We start from the raw sequence: 19,191 nt of genomic DNA on the forward strand, positions 1-19,191 counted from the left end.
GCCCGCAAACTGCTGAAGGTGTGATGGCACTTTGCTTTACGATTTGTTAATATTGTATGAATTACAATATGTGGTCCCCGCGTAAGGCTAGTGAGATTAAGGGACAGAAAAGGTTGTCCGATTAGGGTAACTTTAAGGTAAAATTAGAAACTTCTCTGCAAGCACCACCCCTCCCCCCATCTCTGCCTTAAGATCTTCTCAAGGTTACCTTTCCTCTCCTAATTTACTTTATGTCCTGGCCCCACTCTTTCTGCCAAAGATTTCGCAGGTAAAGGTGTTGGCTGACTACTCCTGGGAAGATTCACATTTTAAAAGGGGCGAAGCAGGGGTGGGGGTGGGTGGGGGTAAGGAAAATTCTCCCAGACCTCTACTTACACACACACATGCTCTCATTTATATTTCTTTTTTAATAATTTATTATTATTTTACTAATGCTTAAGCCTGCTGATGTTGCTTCTTGAAGAATCAGAAGAGAAGGGATCTGATTTAACTTTTTTTTTTTTTTTGATTTAACTTTTTTAAGGAAAGGGCTACTTTTGTTCTTGGCTAAACCCTGTTCCCATTCGTCCTTCATAAAGGCAAGAGTTTTGCTTTTTTAAGCCTTACTGGCCATCTCCACTCAGCAGTACCCTGGGGTAGCTGCCCCACCTGCATCTGAAACGTTGAATGGATCTATTTCTTTCTTATTCTCTATTAATAATTTCTCATTGAATAGGAGGTTGGTCTGGATAACCAAAGTCAAGATTTATGATTCTACTCAAAGAGTTCATTACAGTATGGTAGAGATAATGATCACTTAGTTTTAATTTTCCAATATTTATTGAGTTCACATAGTGATAGCTTTTTTTCTTTCTCAAAAACTTTATTAAAGAATGAGGCCTGGGAGACTTTCCTGGTAAGAGGGTAAGACTCCATGTTTCCAAAGCAAGGACTGCAGTTTCTGAAGTAACTTAAATTGACTCTGGAAAAACCATTCTACTATTTTCTTCCATATATTCTGAGTTAGGTCACTGGGAATATAATAATTAAAAGATGAGTAAAAAAAGTAAAATAGATTTATTTTTTTACTGTCTAAACCTGATTATTGTGTGGACTACATAGGGAGGGTAAATGTTGCTTTTCAAGTGCCTGACTCAGTGTTTTTTCCCCATAACACTATACTGAAAAAATTTTTGAAGTTGCATTTGGCCCAAAGGGGGGAAAATATGATTATTTACTATTCATTCAAAATTAATAGTTGCTATTAAACATAGCTAGTTTATCATCTTTAAAGATTTTCCTATTTGGGAACTGTAGCATTTATTAATTTTTTCTCATCTTTTGATTCTGTTATGTATTAATTTGACCTAGAGTCCTAGCTGTAGACTTTTAAACTAAAATTGTACCTCAATTTTTGAGGCAAGAATTGGCAGGATATCTGGCAAATTACATTCTCAAAGCTGTACCTTCTCCCCCAATAAGATTTCTTGTAGGAGAAAAATTGATGAGAAAAAGCTATACTTGATTGTTGCAGCCCGTGTTGGGTACTTGTTCTCAAGTCTCCTCTGCTATTATCACTGCTTCATTTTCCATGTCCATTTATTACAGTAACACAAGCATCTGCTTACATCACAAGGCTCTTTGGATTATGAGTGACAATGACAATATCTGAGAAAGGGGGTAACATTCCATGTTTAAAAAGGTCAACATGCTGAGTGCTGAGGTAGCAGCACTAGTCTCTAGCTGGCTGGCCTCATCTCTTCTTAAAATGATGATGCTGTTTTCTTTTAGATTCCTTTTTAATTGAAAGTGTGTCAGTCATCCCTTTGCTGAAAATATATGTGCACAGCTTTATCTCTTAATACATTAGCCCTTGTTTGGGTTTGTTATGAGGCTGACCTCTGTGGGAATGGAGGTATCAGGAGAGGGAGAGGACCAATTAAAGTTGCTGGCTTTGAGTTTGTTTCTAAGACAAAGGTCATGAAAGATTTTAATGCTTTCTAAATTAATATACTTATTCTCATTTAGCAGCTTGAAATTTTATATCTATAATGAAGAGTGAATATTTATACATCTTATTTAATGGAAAAGTGGAATTCATTATCACTAGATAAAATTGCAAATATTTTAAAGCTAGAAGAAACTATAGGGACTTATATGTAACTTTCTCAATTTGTAGGTGGCAGAGAAACCAACCAGGAGGGCACAGTAGTGGTCTAGGAAAGCGATGCTGATGAGAGCTGGCTTTGGCAGTGGGGATGGCTTAGAGTCAGGAAATTTATTTCTGAGGTAGAGAAATAGCAGAATTTAATGACTGCATGGAGTTATGAAGGGGGTGGTGGGGGTGAGGGGATAGACGAGAGATTTTTACCTTTATAGGTTGAGCAGTTGGTAAATAACTGCAGGCATCTCTGGCAGACCCACTTCCCCTAATTATACTGCTCTCAAGCATTTCAAGCTCTGGCCTTCTTTGCCTGGAGAGGCAGTTGTCTACTTGTTAGGTGTCGGTAAGACTGCCTGGACTTTTCTCTCATGAATTCACTTCACAGATACATAGTGAGCGCTTACCGTATGTTTAGCATTGCTCACCTCTGAGAATGTAAAGGTAAGATATGTTCTTGAGAAACAAGAGAGTCTAACAGGGAGAAACGTGTAAACATACAGGTGTGATAAAGTGTGTATGTTATGACAGAAAGATCTACACCAGGGTTTCTCTGCCTCAGCCCTATTGACCTTTTGGACCAGATAATTCTCTGTTGCAGGGGTCTTTCCTGTGTAAGATCTTTAGCAGCATCTCTGGCCTCTACCCACTACAAGATGCCAGTAGTACCAACCCTGAGACATTATCAAGTGTCCCATAGGGACAAAACTGCTCCTGGTTGAGAACCACAGATATCTATATGTTACCATGAGGACCCAAAGGAGGGGACAAGTAATTCTGAGTAAAGTCAGAGAAAACCTAGTTTAAACCATATTAAGAGGTGGGCAGGTGATTCTCAGAGGGCTTCAAGAACTGGGCCTTCCAGCAGATCAAACGACTACATGAAATTCCTAGTCAAGGGTTTTTGATAAGCTTTAAATATTTTTTGTTACCATGGATGAGAAATGTGTTCACACACTTTTTAAAAAAAGATTCATTTTATTTGTGGCTGTGCTGGATCTTGGTGGCTGCCACAGGCTTTCTCTAGTTGGAGCGATCCCTGGCTACTTTCCAGTTGCAGTGGGCAGGCTCATTGTAACGGTTTCTCCTTCTTTTGGAGTATGGTACAAGTGGATTTCAAATTCAACCAAACTTTTTCCAAACCAGTATTTCAAAATAAAGATAAAACTTCAGGCATGGAATTGGCTGCAAGGGCTCAAGCCTGCTGCGCAGGAAACCCCACGTCGCTCCCCCGCCCTTCGTGGGCCTCGCTTTACGCTGCGCAGCCTCCTTGCGCACCGGAAGGGACGTTCATCCGCGCTTTGTCTGGCGCTCCTGGACGCAGAAAACTGGCCCCACCCAGCTTCTTGCAGAATTCAGTGAGTGTCTGGCTCTTACCTTGCTCCCTGGAGGCCTGTGAGCATGCCAGCTGACCCCACTTGGTCGCCTTCTGAAAAGTCTGGGTGGAGGTTACTTTTGACCGGAGGGGTCCCCAGCATCTCCTTTTCCCCCAGCCTTCAAGCTACCCTTACGGGCTGAGAAAATCAATCCGATAGACCGCACACCAGTAATCTATTCGGGACAATGAATCAGGGGTGGGGGTAGGGTAGGAACTGCAGTTCTCACTTTAGCGGCGATCAGAATCACCTCGGGGCTTCCCTGGTAGCTCAGCTGGTCAAGAATCTACTTGTAATACAGGAGACCCCTGTCCCGTACCTGGGTCGGGAAGATCCCCTGGAGAGAGGATAGGCTACCCACTCCAGTGATCTTGGGCTTCCCTGGTGACTCAGACGGTAAAGAATCCGCCAGCAATGCGGGAGACCTGGGTTCCTGGGAACCCATTCCTGGGTTGGGAAGATCCCTTGGAGGAGGGCATGGCAACCCACTCCAGTATTCTTGCCTGGAGAATCCCCATGGCAGAAGGAGCCTGGTGGGCTATAATCCATGGGGTCACAAAAAGTCGGACACAACTGAGCCTCTAAGCACAGCACAGAATCACCTGGAGGGCTAATTAAACTGCGTTGTTGGGCTCTTCCTGCCCCTTCCCCAGGTTCTAGTTGAGCAAGTCGGGGGTGGGGTCTGATAATTTCTAACAAGTTTCTAGATTGTTTTGATGCTCTGGAACCACAAGTCGGGAATCCCTATCTTAGAGGTTAAACAAAGTGTTTTCTAAATACTCTGTTTAAAACAGCCCCTTCTCACTCCGGCTTACCCTGGTTTATTTTTCTTAAGTTATCGCTATTTGACGTTTTATATATTTATCTGCTTTTTGTTTGTCTTTAGTTAGGTCCAGGAGAACAGAACTTTGTCTTGCTCTTGTAGTTCCATATTCTAGTACTGCCTGGCACATGGTAGGAACTAGAAAATCTGTGTTATTTGAATGAACATGCGTTTTGGAAGGCATGAGCCAAAGCTGAACATGTGGGAGTGAAAAAGGTCGCTCAGGAAGAGGGGGAAGACTGAAAAGGAGGAGCCAAGGCCAGACCCTGGTAGGTGTGGACATTTAATGGAATAACAGAAATAAGAGCAGAAACCTAGGTGCCAAGCTCAATGAAGCAGCATTATAGACACCCAGAGAGGAGAGATTTTCAGAAAGGGAGGGGACACAGAGAGGAAACAGTAGCCATCACCTACCGTGGAAAGATTGAAAAGTTCTTAGGATTTGTCATTGGTGGTTTTGATAAAACTGAGATGTTCAGAGTAGCAGACTGAGTGCTTTGGATTGAGTAGCGATTGGTGGATGAAAAAGCGGGGGAAAGTGAGCGTGGACTGTTTATTCAAGGATTTGGCCAAGAAGGAATGGCTGGAGGATGTCAGAAAGAAAGTGTTTTTCGCTCTGTCTCTCCCTCTCTGTGTGTGTGTGTCTTTGGGAGGCAGAGCCAAGTCATTTTCTAGTGGTGAGGCAGGAATATGTAAAAAAGTTTAACAGGGATGGCAAAGGTTTAGCGTAATTGCTGTGAGGAATAGAACTGAACAGTGACATCAAATGGCCCCAAGTTGGGCATAATGTTAAACTTTGGGAGGTTGGAATGCTGCCCAAGTTCTATCATGAGCTTCTAACTCACCTCCTCCTTCACGGACAGTGTTTTCAAAAGATTCTCATACTTGTCATGGGGCATATATTAAAGCTTCAGATTCTTAAAACACACACACACACAACAACACAAAACTCATTATTGGCTGTTTTTTAAGGCAGGAATGCTGGTAGGAGCAGCTGCAATGGAAATATCCTCCCAGATACAGGCAGGGGATGGGAGGAGACCAGGTGGAAACAGTTAATTAACAGAAGAAAAGTGTGCTCTGGTCATCATAGTAGGATGGGAAACACATTGGTCTGACTCACAGAGCTGTCTGGTTGTGGTAATTAATTGTAGGGTCCCAGGGATGAAATCAACAAACAACTCACTAAGTCTTTTTGATTTGTGTAATTACAAAAGCAAACAAACCAACAAAACACAGTTCTAGGTCTGGGGAACGGAGGACTCTGAGTGAGAAACAGGACTCGACAGTTCTGTTCCAAGAACTAAATCAGATCCCAGGAGTGTAGCCTAAATATTCTTAAAGAAGGATGCTGCTGAAACACTGTACCTAAGTACTGCAAACCTTTTCTCCAGCCTTTCCCCAAAGGCCTTGGAACCCCTTATGGATAAATGTTCTGGAAAACAGGAGGAACTCAAACTTCTTAGTAACTGTCACTAATTTCAAAAGAACACGAATGTCACTGTGTGCTGTCAACATTGAGAATATAGGGGTTAGGTGATAAATGAATTAAATTCTGGTCAAGTTCACCTTTGGGCAGGGCTAGTAGGACTGTGAATTCATCCTGTGGTTAGTACCCTACTTGCCAAGTGAATAGCTGGAATAGGTAATCTTAGCAACTGACAGAATTCTTACATGGGCACAGTCACTCATTGAGTAAGGGCTATTCTGGTAGAAAATGCCAAGTCATGTGCCAAAATAGTACATCAAAAATATTACTACATACCTGCAGAGTGTCTCCATCAAAGGCAAGAAAGATGCTAAGGTGATGGTTCCCACCTCATTCCAGTTTAGGCACTACGTAAGTCTGACCGTTCTGAAACCCAAGCAAGTGATGACTTCAAGTGTAGCTTAACTCTTCCAAATGGGGTCCCCTTATTGAAGCAACTCAGTCCCTGACACTCAGGTTGCAGTTATTGATCTGAGATTTAGCTCCAGAATATCTTGGTAAAAATCTCTTATTTTCACATTATGCACCAATAACTTTCTAGATTTGATCAAGAGTTTTGTTTTTATTGCCTATCACTTTTTTATATCCTTGTTAATTTCTGCCAGTTTCTTTAAAGTGGGCATCATAATTGTACTTTTTCAGATTGTTAAAATTTGATAATCTACGTTAAGAGCATGTAGTAAGTGCACCATATGTTACCTATTATCATAGATAACGGGGTGAAAATCAGGGATATGGTTTTTCAATTCATTGTCCATTTTGCTCTCAGGTTGTTTAGTGAGATGGTAAATTTTCAGAATTTTCGGGTGTTCCATTTAAATGCTGATTTGGCTGGGTTAAGGATTTCAGTTTCAGCTTTAAAGACATTGCTCCATTGAGAAATCCAATGGCAATATAATTTCCATTGCTTTCCATTGTAAAAGCTCTTCTCTTTCTTCTGGATGTTGTCTAGAATGGGATCTTAAGTTTATTAGTCATCCTAAGGACTCAGTGGAACCATTTAATCTGAAAATTTGTGTTTTTCTTCAAATCTGAGACATTTTCTTCTTTCCAAATTTCCAACCCTCACCAACATCTGTTGTTTGTGTAATACCTGTCATTCAGAGGTTGGAGTAGTGTCCAGCTGGATCCATTCTTAATGTTTCATCACTTTCCTTTTAATTTTCTATTTAGCCCTGTCCGTTTTGCTATAAACTAGCCCACAGATCTTTTCTGTATTTCTGAGATTACTCAGTATTCTTGGTTCATTGATGAACATTTTGTTCCTTAGAGCTTTTGTCTTAATGTCGTGGGATTTTAGGTCAAAGTAGATGTGTGTGCTCTGGTTTCTTTCTTGACTCATCCTCGGTTATATTTTGGTTTTCTTATTCCTTTAATTAGATGGTATATTTTAAGGTAAAAGTCTTCATACTCTGCCTTTCTAGTCTATACCTCTTAAACTACCATTATCTGGTTTTCAAGGCCCTTATGCTGCTGCTAAGTAGCTTCAGTCGTGTCGGACTCTGTGCGACCCCATAGACCTCCTCCGTCCCTGGGATTCTCCAGGCAAGAACACTGAGTGGGTTGACATCTTCTCCAATGCATGAAAGTGAAAAGTGAAAGTGAAGTTGCTCAGTCGTGTCCGACTCTTCAGCGACCCCATGGACTGGAGCCTACCAGGCTCCTCCGTCCATGGGATTTTCCAGGCAAGAGTACTGGAGTGGGGTGCCATTGCCTTCTCCGAAGGCCCTTATACATCTGGCTTAGTCCACTTATCCAGTAAAATACACCCCAGGTTATTTCCTCAAATACATCCTCTTCTTTAGTTTCCCAGCGCTTTTCTCTCCAGTGAAGTTCTCCACTCATTCGGGAAGCCCTCGTTGCCCCACCCATTCCGCTCTGCTGGGAGCTGCATCTGTCTAGCTCAGCAGCGCTTCTCCACCAAGCATCAGAATTGCCTGAAATTTCCTCCAATAGACCCACACCGGCTAGAATCAGAATATCTGCTGATCAGACCCGAGCATCTTTTTCACTTCTTAAAGAAGCGCCACGGGCGACTGAGAGGCACACCTAGGCTAAGACCTTGCAGCCTCCTCCTCCTCCGGCCTAGAGGTGTTTGGAAGGGTTCTTGTGCGCGCTGCCTCACCTCGTGCCTCCCAAGCACGTCGCAAGAAGTAGGCGCCGGCCATCCCAGAAGGCTGCCTGGGGGGGGACCTAGGCGGCCCCAGGACTGGGACCGAACCCAGGCCAGATCCCGGAGCCACCAGTCCTACCTAACCGTCCCACCGGCCGTGAGCCCTCGGGGCCGGAACTCGGCGGCCGGAGCGCACCTCGCGGGCCCTCAGGCACTAGTGCGCAGGCGCGCAGGCCGCCTCACAGCTGCGGGTCGGTGGTTGCTAGTTCGTGTGCGCCTTTGACGTTGCCAGGCCCGCAACGGCAGCGGCAGCGCCAGGGTGAGGGGCGGCCGGCAGGGTTGGCAGCTGAGGGTGCTTCGCCTGCTTCCCGCCCCCCTACCTCTTTTACCCAGGGCCGAGGGCAGTCCCCTTGAGGGACTTTGGGAGGTAGGGTTGGGAGGGGTCAACACCTCGCGCCCAAGCCGAGCAGTTGGGAGAGGGCGCGCAACGACAAGGTGGTTGACTTGGAAGACGACGCGGGGAGCCTCTCCGTAGGTTTGGGCTCTGGAGAAAGTCTGCCGTCTGAGCGTGATTCCGCGGAGCCCAGTCCTCGCACTGTAGAGGAAGGCGTGCTGCGTGTGCCTCCTTCCCAGTGCTGGTTCCGGAAGAGTGGGCGAGAGTCTCTGACAACGAAGTCTACAGTGTAGAGTGAGATCCGGGACAAGCAGAGTTAAGGCTTTACCAAAAAGCGGGCCAGGAACTTAAACTTTTCACACGTTAGGTCGCGGCAGGGATTTCGTGAGGCACACTTGGGTTAATCATCACAGATTGGGATTTAGACTTTGAATTATGTAGGAGCTTTCCCAAACCCAAGTTTCAGAGCACCTTTGTGGTATTGTTTCTGCCTCGTTTACCTTTAAAATGCACCTCTCAGTTGTTTATATTCCACTTTGGGCCATTTTAAACTTTTTATTATTTTTTTTCCTCTTGGGTTTGCCTGCTTTTCCTCATGAGCAATGATTCTGCCTTAAATCTTGTAGGGTGCAATGTCTGAACAAGAGCGTATACAGGAATGCCTGAGGAAGGAAATAAGGTCACTTCTCATTTCCACCAAAGATGGTTTGACCCCACAGCAGTTGGAAAAGGAGTACCTTTTGATGGTTGGCAACCATTTGCCGCTCCGAATCCTTGGGTATCGGTCCACAATGGAGCTGGTGTTGGACATGCCTGATGTTGTCAGTGTCTGCCCCTGTGGGGATGGTACTGTAATACTGAAAGGTAGGTTTAAGATCTGGAGGTCTGGGGACTTATCTGGTGGTCCAGTGGCTAAGACTCCATGCTCTCAGTGCAGGAGGCTGGAGTTCGATCCCTGGTTAGGGAACTAGATTCCACATGCTGCTACCAAGAAGTTGCATGCCACAACTAAAGAACCCACATGCCACAATGAAGACCTGTTGTAGCCAAATATATAAATTAAAAAAAAAAGATTTGGAGGTCTATGAACTTTGTAAGAATAATCACTTGTTAAAGAATTGTTATAGCTCTGCAAGTATCCTGCATTCCAGGTAGGGGATTTTACTTTCTTGAGGGAGAAGAGAGATCATAGGCACCTTTGAGGTTGTGGGCAGAGTTAGATCTTTAGCACAATCAGGAAACCCTCCCCAGAATGCTGTGCTTTCACAAAAACTACGTTTTGCATATGATTTCATGTTTTAACATCTTATGTCAGGAGAAACTTAAGGGGATTTTTTAATAATGGAATCTTGTTTTAAATTTCATGAGGCACAAAAACATCATTGTAGGGAAGTTTATTGTTCATCTCTAGAGTTTCAGATCTTTCAGGAGTTAATTAGTAGCAGTGTTAACACGTTGGGTTCCACTGTACTCCATCCTCCAGTAGAGAAGCTAACAAGCTGTTGTCTAGAATACAAGAAATGGAGTAACCAGGGATTCATGTTTATCCTGCCACCTAGATACAAAGCTACTTGGAGAACAAAAAATTATATAACCACAGGTGCAAAGAATGAAGAAGGGAGCCAGTTTTCACCTAAATATGATTTCTTTTTTTTTTTTTTCTTTACACCTCCTAAGCCATCCCAGATGAGTCCACCAAAGGAATAGCAAATTTAGTTGCAAAACAGAAGAGCAACCATAAGGTTCGAAACTCTGTGCAGAAGGGAAGGGCCAGTGTTTGCTCTGGTCCCAGCTCTCGCCGGCGAGTACCTTACCGAGGAAGGGTGCCCCCTATTCTTCCAGCCGTTGTGAAGAGCGAGTTGAAAGACCTCTTGGCGTTATCTCCTGTTCTCCTTTCTGATTTTGAAAATGCATTTGCCAATCGATTTGGACGATCATTCCAGTATGTGCAGTATGGCTTCCTCTCTATGTTCGAAGTGCTGAATGCTGCTTCAGATGTTGTTTCTGTGGAGCAGACCAGAGCAGGTTCTTTGTTGACACTGAAGAAGAGTGTATCAGAGGAAAAGCAGAGAGGATGGCCTGCAGGTAAGCACATTAGCACAAGTAACCGTATTGCAGATCAGCAAATTTTGGAGCTGTTGTACATATGTGTATATATATATGTATGTAATGGCTAAGCTCCATTAGTTTGTTGAAGTTGAATCCTGGCCCTACCACTTGCTAGCCGTGTTATCTCAGGCGAGTTACTTAAAATGGCTAAGCCCTTAGTCCCCTCATCTCCATAATAATTATACTTGGCTCTTGGAGTCATGCTGAGGATTAAATGAGACAAGATTCGTAAAGTGCCTGGCATTTAGTAAGCCCACAGTAAGTGGTAGCTACTATTATGAAAACATAAGATCAGCTCTCTCTGGAGTGCTATAAATTAACAGTTATGTGTGTTCAGGTAAAGAAGATATAGCATAGAAAATGAAAAGTTTAAAAAATAATACTGGTCTGTGGCATTTGCTATCTGATCTTGGCTATCACTGAATCTTTGATACCCTAGCAGGCACTGTACTAATTTATGTAGTGTAATGATAACCACTGTATTTGTATAGCATTTTACCTTGGATTCTCATACTATAGACAGGTTGGGTGAGTAACTGTCTTACAGATCAGAAAGCCAAAACTCAAGAAAGTTGAATGACTTTTCAAAAATTTCATGGCTAGAAAAGTGGTACAGCTAAAGTTAGGTACTGAACTCTTATTACTGCTCATTCAGTGCTTTGCCTACCCAAGTACTGTCTCTCTTAAAGGCTCAGAAGACTAATATGATTATTGATAAAATGTCTGTCTAGACCCTTGACAGTGTAGAATCCATTCACTGCCTATTTGAGGAACTCTATGCCCATTTCAGTGATTTTTCTTTTTCTCAAAATCTGTGTTTTTAGATTGATATAGAAAAATCATGAAACTATCATGAATTTATAAACCAATATTTAAATTGTGATGGGAAGTGTAATTTGACAAGGATATGGTAGGGGGTTTACAGGTTCTAGTCAAGGAAGACTATGGGGGCCACTGAGTGTTTTGCATCTAAACCTCAATGGCATCAGTATTCTTTTTTTTTTTAATTTTTTGGCTGTGCCATGCCACTTGTGGGATCTCTGTTCCATGACCAGGGATGGAACCCAGACCGCAGCTGTGAAAAGTGCTGAATCCTACACTAGGCCACCTGGGAGCTCCCTGTGTTAGTATTCTTGAGGTGCTTAAACTTTGGGAGAGTAACTCATGCTATTCAACTTCTATGAGTTTGAGCTGTATAAAGCAGTTTGACAATTTAATGAATTGTAGGGGGTGGATATTCCTTCCCAGTGATTGAATTGTTGATTTTCTCCACCCATAGTCCGTTATTCCTCATCAGGATATCTTGGAAGTAATTTTTTTCTCTTGTCAGCTTGATCTTAGGGTGAAAAAAGAGCTAGGCCTTGCTGGGGTTCAGTTATCTTTCATGTTTTTTAACAATATACCTTTCTCCTGTGGTGTTTCCCTACCTGCTAATCTTGAAGAAAATAATCTATACTCTAGGATAATATCCTTTATTCTGTAGCTTTTCATTCTCCACCTCTCCCCTCATACCACTAGATGGTTATCCAGTTTGAAAAGCATAATTCAAGCAGATACTTTATTTGAAGACTTAATGGTCTTCTAAACAAGATACAGCTTTTTTGATTTTTACCTATTGAGTCCTGCCTCTTTGTAATGATTTTCAGGTGTCCTTAAGTAGAGTTTTAGAAATCCCCAATCTTTCAGTAACACCTTATTATCTCCTGGTTTTGTTCTGTAGATGACTAATCATTTCCATTGTATGTAAAGTTGATTAGCATAATATGAAAATGCAAGCTGACTCTTTAGTTCTAAGGGCCTAACCTCTATATATAGCCACCAGAAGATTAACTAGAAATTGGTAGTGATAATTTTTCTCTCTTCTTTTATTCACCGAAGGTAAGATTTTCACCCAACCTTTTAGAATGAAGCAACAAGGGTCATATCCCATAGGCTTCCCAGTAGCAAAGGCATGCTTTTCAAAACCCACTTCAAACATGGAACCACCAAAGCAAATACTGGACATGGAAAGGAATTCTAGATCAAATGTAATGGAGACTTCAAGGCTGAATCACAGTGAAAAATTAAACCAGGTAAGATGTCTGAGTTTGGAGCTGTAAATACACCACAACTGTCTTTAAATTTAGTGGTTATTACTTAACTTTCAAGGGAAAATTGCCCTTTTGAAATTCAAGTCATTCACTTATTTCAGATTTAACTTAAGCATTGTTTTGTGGCTCTGTGGTTTAGTAAGAAGTGAGACCTGGCAGTGAGAAGGGTACAATTTTATCAACTCCTTGGTTTCTACTATTTTCTGCAGATGACTCCCAAATCTGTATCTCTAGTTCCATCTTCTCATCAAAGTTATAGAAGCATACTTGCCACTTACCTCATGAGTATCTTCACCTGAACGCTGGCCCTGACACTGCAGTCCTGGTAATGTGACTGTAATGCTGAAGGACTTTGAGTAAAAACTATTAGACTAGACCCAACAAAAACCCGGTTAAGTTTGCAAGATGAACAAGTAGAGCTCAAAATAAGGTCATGGAAATTAAAGACATAAAAGTGCTTTATTTCTGCATGTAACAGTCCAGTTTTCCCAGCACCATTTGTTGAAGAGATGTCTCTGCAGCATTGTATAGTCTTGCCTCTTTTGTCATAGATTAATTAACCATAGTTGCATGGGCTTATTTCTGGGTTTTCTATCCTGTTCCATTGAGCTATATTTATATTAATATTCTTGTGCCAGTATCATACTGTTTTGATGACTGTAGCTTTCTAGTATAGGCTGAAGTCAGGGAGCCTGATTCCTCCAGCTACATTTTTCTTTCTCAAGATTACTTTGGCTATTTGGGGTCTTTTGTGTCTCTATACAGATTTTGAGATTTTTTTTGGTTCTAGTTCTGTGAAAAATGCCATTAGTAACTTGATAGGGATTGTACTGAATCTGTAGATTGCCTTGGGTATTACAATCATTTGGGCAATATTGATTCTTGCAATCCATGAACTTAGTGTATCTTTCCACTTGTTTGTATCATCTTTTATTTCTTTCATCTGTATCTTATAGTTTTTGGAGTATAGATCTTTTGTCTCCTTAGGTAGGTTTATTCCTAGGTATTTTATTCTTTTTCATGCAGTGGTCAATGGAATTGTTTCTTGAATTTCTCTTTCTAATCTTTTGTTGTTAGTGTATAGAAATGCAATAGATTTCTGTGTATTAATTTTGTAACCTGCAACCTTACCAGATTCATTGATGAGTTCTAGTAGTTTTCTAGTAGATCTTTAGGATCTTCTATGTATAGTGTCATGTCATCTGCAAACAGTGACCATTTAACTTCTTCTTCCCCAATTTGGATTCCCTTTACTTCTTTTTCCTCTCTGATTGCTGTAACTAGGACTTCCAAAACTGTTGACTAAAAGTGGTAAGAATTGGCAACCTGGCTTTGTTCCTGATCTTAGAAGGAATGCTTTCAGCTTTTCACCATTAAGTACAATGCTAACTGTAGGTTTGTCATATATTGCCTGTATTATGTTGAAGTATGTTCCCTCTGTGCCCACTTTCTGAAAAGTTTTTATCATAAATGGGTGCTGAATTTTTGTCATGTATACAATGGAATAACACTCAGCCATTAGAAAGAATGAAATAATACCATTTGCAGCAACATGTATGGATATAGAGTGTCATATTGAGTAAAGTAACTCAGAGAAGTGTTGTATGACCTCCTTTATATGTGGAATCTAAAAAGAAATGATACAAATGAACTTATTACAAAACAGAAAGAGACTCACAGACTGAGCTTATGGTTACCAGGAGGGAAGAATGGGGTAAAGGATACTTAGGGAATTTGGAATGGGCATGTACACACTGCTGTATTTAAAACAGATAGCCAACAAGGTCCTACTGTAGAGCACATGAAACTATTTTAATGTTATGTGGCAGTCTGGATGGAAGGGGAGTTTGGGGGACAATGGATACATGTAATGTGTATAACGAGTCCTTCACTGTTCACCTGAAACTATCACAACATTGTTAATTTGTTATACCCCAATACAAAATAAAAAGTTTTAAAAAAGTCCTTTTTTCTATAACTTTAAAAAATTAGCTTTAGTAACTTAATTTATATATAGTAAAATCTGTCCATTGAAAATGTACAGCTTGAGTTTTAACATATATATCTAGATGTGTAATTGCCATCAAAGTCGAGAAACACCATTTCAGTCTTCCCCAGTGAATTCCTTCATGCCATTTTGTAGTTGATCTCTTTCCCCAACTACAGCTACAGACAACCAATACTTACTATAATTTTCACTTTCCAAGAGTTTCATATGAATGGAATTAAATAATGCTTAACTTTTTGTGTCTAGTTTCTTTAACAGGATGCTTTTGAGATTCATCCAATATATATCAGTAGTTTGTTCCTTTTTCTTATTGAGTATTGTTTCTCTGTATTGATATACCACAATTTATTTTCCATTCATCATTAGGTAATATTTGGGTGGTTTCCTGTTTGGGGTATTATGAATAAAGCTGCTATGAACATTTGCTTATACTTTGTGTGAACATTGGCTTAATTTCTCTTGGGTCAATACCTAAAAGGTAGATTTTTGCGTCAAAGAGTAAGTTTAACTTTTTAGAAATTACCAAACTCTTTCCAAAGTGGCTGTACGATTTTACTTTGTGAGCTATGTATAAGAGTTCCACTTACATCTCTGTTAACATTTGGTATTATCAGTTTAAAAAACAGTAGCCATTTAAGTGGATGCATGGTAGTATCTCATTATGGCTTTAACTGAAGTTTCTCTAGGGATGAATAATATTGGGTATATTTGCCCAGTGGCTCAGGGGTAAAGAATCCACCTGCAGTGCAGAAGATGCAGAAGACATGGATTTGATCCCAGGGTTGGGAAGATCCCCTGGAGGAGGGCAAGGCAACCCACTTGAGTCTTTTTGCTGGGAAAATCCCATGGATAGAGGAGCCTCACCAACTACAGTCAATGGGGTTGCAAAGAGTTGGACCCAATTGAAGTAACTGAGCATGCGTACACACACCATTTGTATACCTTCTTGGAAGCATCTCTTCCTATCTTTTGCTCATTCTTAAAAATCAAATTTTCTTTGTATTGAGTTGGAAGACACTGATTTTATAAGAAATATTTATTCGGTCTTCATCCTTTTCTCGCACAGATCTCCTAAAACCTTTGGAAATTCCTAAGTAAAAAGAGCAATAAAGGTGGCTTTTGTTATTTTAATGAGGTGACTTTTGGAAAGCACCTAAGAATTGCTAATTCTTACTTAGGTTCAACCTAACTCCATTAGGTTGCTAATGGAGTCAACTATGTAATTCAGTTCAGTTCAGTTCAGTTCAGTCGCTCAGTTGTGTCCGACTCTTTGCGACCCCATGAATCGCAACACGCCAGGCCTCCCTGTCCATCACCATCTCCCGGAGTTCACTCAGACTCACGTCCATCGAGTCTGTGATGCCATCCAGCCATCTCATCCTGGGTCGTCCACTTCTCCTCCTGCCCCCAATCCCTCCCAGCATCAAAGTCTTTTCCAATGAGTCAACTCTTTGCATGAGGTGGCTAAAGTACTGGAGTTTCAGCTTTAGCACCAGTCCTTCCAAAGAACACCCAGGACAGATCTCCTTCAGAATGGACTGGCTGGATCTCCTTGCAGTCCAAGGGACTCTCAAGAGTCTTCTCCAACACCACAGTTCAAAAGCATCAATTCTTCGGTGCTCAGCCTTCTTCACAGTCCAACTATCACATCCATACATGACCACAGGAAAAACCATAGCCTTGACTAGACGGACCTTAGTCGGCAAAGTAATGCCTCTGCTTTTGAATATACTATCTAAGTTGGTCATAACTTTTCTTCCAAGGAGTAAGCATCTTAATTTCATGGCTGCAGTCACCATCTGCAGTGATTTTGGAGCCCCCAAAAATAAAGTCTGCCACTGTTTCTACTGTTTCCCCATCTATTTCCCATGAAGTGATGGGACCAGATGCCATGATCTTCGTTTTCTGAATGTTGAGCTTTAAGCCAACTTTTTCACTTTCGTCTTTCACTTTCATCAAGAGGCTTCTTAGCTCCTCTTCACTTTCTGCCATAAGGGTGGTGTCATCTGCATATCTGAGGTTATTGATATTTCTCCCAGCAATCTAGATTCCAGCTTGTGTTTCTTCCAGCCCAGTGTTTCTCATGATGTACTCTGCATATAAGTTAAATAAGCAGGGTGACAATATACAGCCTTGATGTACTCCTTTTCCTATTTGGAACCAGTTGTTGTTCCATGTCCACTTCTAACTTGCTTCCTGACCTGCATACAGATTTCTCAAGAGGCAGGTCAGGTGGTCTGGTATGCCCATCTCTTTCAGAATTTTCCACAGTTTATTGTGATCCACACAGTCAAAGGCTTTGGCATAGTCAATAAAGCAGAAATAGATGTTTTTCTGGAACTCTCTTGCTTTTTCCATGATCCAGCAGATGGTGGCAATTTGATCTCTGGTTCCTCTGCCTTTTCTAAAACCAGCTTGAACATCAGGAAGTTCATGGTTCACGTATTGCTGAAGCCTGGCTTGGAGAATTTTGAGCATTACTTTACTAGCATGTGAGATGAGTGCAATTGTGTGGTAGTTTGAGCATTCTTTGGCATTGCCTTTCTTTGGGATTGGAATGAAGACTGACCTTTTCCAGTCCTGTGGCCACTGCTGAGTTTTCCAAATTTGCTGGCATATTGAGTGCAGCACTTTCACAGCATCATCTTTCAGGATTTGAAACAGCTCAACTGGAATTCCATCACCTCCACTAGCTTTGTTCGTAGTGATGCTTTCTAAGGCCCACTTGACTTCACATTCCAAGATGTCTGGCTGTAGATTAGTGATCACATCATCATCATTATCTGGGTCGTGAAGATCTTTTTTGTACAGTTCTTCCATGTATTCTTGCCACCTCTTCTTAATATCTTCTGCTTCTGTTAGGTACATACAATTTCTGTCCTTTATCGAGGCCATCTTTGCATGAACTGTTCCCTTGGTATCTCTAATTTTCTTGAAGAGATCTCTAGTCTTTCCCATTCTGTTGTTTTCCTCTATTTCTTTGCATTGATCACTGAAGAAGGCTTTCTTATGTCTTCTTGCTATTCTTTGGAACTCTGCATTCAGATGCTTATTTCTTTCCTTTTCTCCTTTGCTTTTTGCCTCTCTTCTTTTCACAGCTATTTGTAAGGCCTCCCCAGACAGCCATTTTGCTTTTTTGCATTTCTTTTCCATGGGGATGGTCTTGATCCCTGTCTCCTGTACAATGTCACGAACCGCATTCCACAGTTCATCAGGCACTCTATCAGATCTAGGCCCTTAAATCTATTTCTCACTTCCACTGTATAATCATAAGGGATTTGATTTAGGTCATACCTGAATGGTCTAGCAGTTTTCCCTACTTTCTTCAATTTCAGTCTGAATTTGGCAATAAGGAGTTCATGATCTGAGCCATAGTCAGCCCCGGTCTTGTTTTTGTTGACTGAATAGAGCTTCTCCATCTTTTGCTGCAAAGAATATAATCAATCTGATTTCGGTGTTGAGCATCTGGTGATGTCCATGTGTAGAGGCTTCTCTTGTGTTGTTGGAAGAGGGTGTTTGCTGTGACCAGTGCATTCTCTTGGCAAAACTCTATTAGCCTCTGCCCTGCTTCATTCCATATTCCAAGGCCAAATTGCCTGTTACTCCAGGTGTTTCTTGACTTCCTACTTTTGCATTCCATTCCCCTATAATGAAAAGGACATCTCTTTTGGGTGTTAATTTTGGAAGGTTAGAAAGCTTCAGTCCAGCTCTAAACCTCCTAGGAGGGTAGAAGAGTTGGAAATGAATTTCATTCATAGCTAGTGGTTAATCAGTCATGCTGATGTAACGAAGACTCCATGAAAACTCCAGAGGGTTTGTAAAGCTTCTGGTTTGGTGAACATATAGAGATTTGGGGAGAGTGGCATGCTAGGAAAAGGTGTGAAAATTCTGCAGTCCTTCCCACATATCTTGCCCTCTGTATCTCTTCCATTTGACTTTCATTGAGTTATATCTTTTTATTTATTTTTCATTGATTAACAAAACATATAATTGACATATAAGATTATATTAGCTTCATACAATAGGATTAAAACAGGATTAGATATATGTATGTATTGTGAAATGATCACAATAAGTGTACTAAACATCCATCACCACACAGAGTTAAAATGTTTTTTCTTGTGGTGAGGACTTTTTAAGATTTACTCTCAGCAACTTTTAATTATAGAATGCAGTATTATTAATATACAGTTAATACCTATGTGTGTGTATATATATTTATATGTAAAAGAAATACCATGCTGTCCATTACATCCCCAAGACTAATTAGTTTATAACTGGAAGTTTGTACTTTTTGAGCATCTTCACCTCTTTTGCCCACCCCCTGCATGCTGCCTCTGGCAACCACCCATCTATTCTCTGTTTCTGTGAGTTTAGTTTTCTTTATTGTTTTTGTTGAACCGATTTCACATGTAAGTAAGATCATGCAGTATTTGACTGACTTGTTTTACTTAGCATAATGCCCTCAAGGTTCATTCATTGTTATTACAAATTGTGGGATTTCCTCCTTGCTTTATGGCTAATACATATATTCCACAACTTCTTTATGTCTGTCAATGAACCCTTAAATAGTGTAAATGCTGCAGATAATATGGGTATGCAGATATCTTTTTGAGTTGGTATTTTTGTTTCCTTCAGATAAATACCCA

The 19,191-nt window shown here is 41.1% G+C and overlaps 1 protein-coding gene across 1 annotated transcript in view; it reads left to right on the forward strand.

Moving 5' to 3' along the window:
• The first annotated feature begins 8,967 nt into the window (after positions 1–8,967).
• Positions 8,968–19,191, forward strand: part of TDRD5 (tudor domain containing 5) — an 80,718-nt gene continuing 70,494 nt past the window's right edge. Inside the window, exons 1-3 of the mRNA XM_052654040.1 lie at positions 8,968–9,199; positions 10,013–10,420; positions 12,323–12,516. Coding sequence (XP_052510000.1) covers positions 8,968–9,199; positions 10,013–10,420; positions 12,323–12,516 — 834 coding nt within the window. The remainder of the gene's footprint in view (positions 9,200–10,012; positions 10,421–12,322; positions 12,517–19,191) is intronic.

The sequence above is a fragment of the Budorcas taxicolor genome, chromosome 16 (assembly GCF_023091745.1).
Source record: "Budorcas taxicolor isolate Tak-1 chromosome 16, Takin1.1, whole genome shotgun sequence".
Classification (NCBI taxonomy): domain Eukaryota; kingdom Metazoa; phylum Chordata; class Mammalia; order Artiodactyla; family Bovidae; genus Budorcas; species Budorcas taxicolor.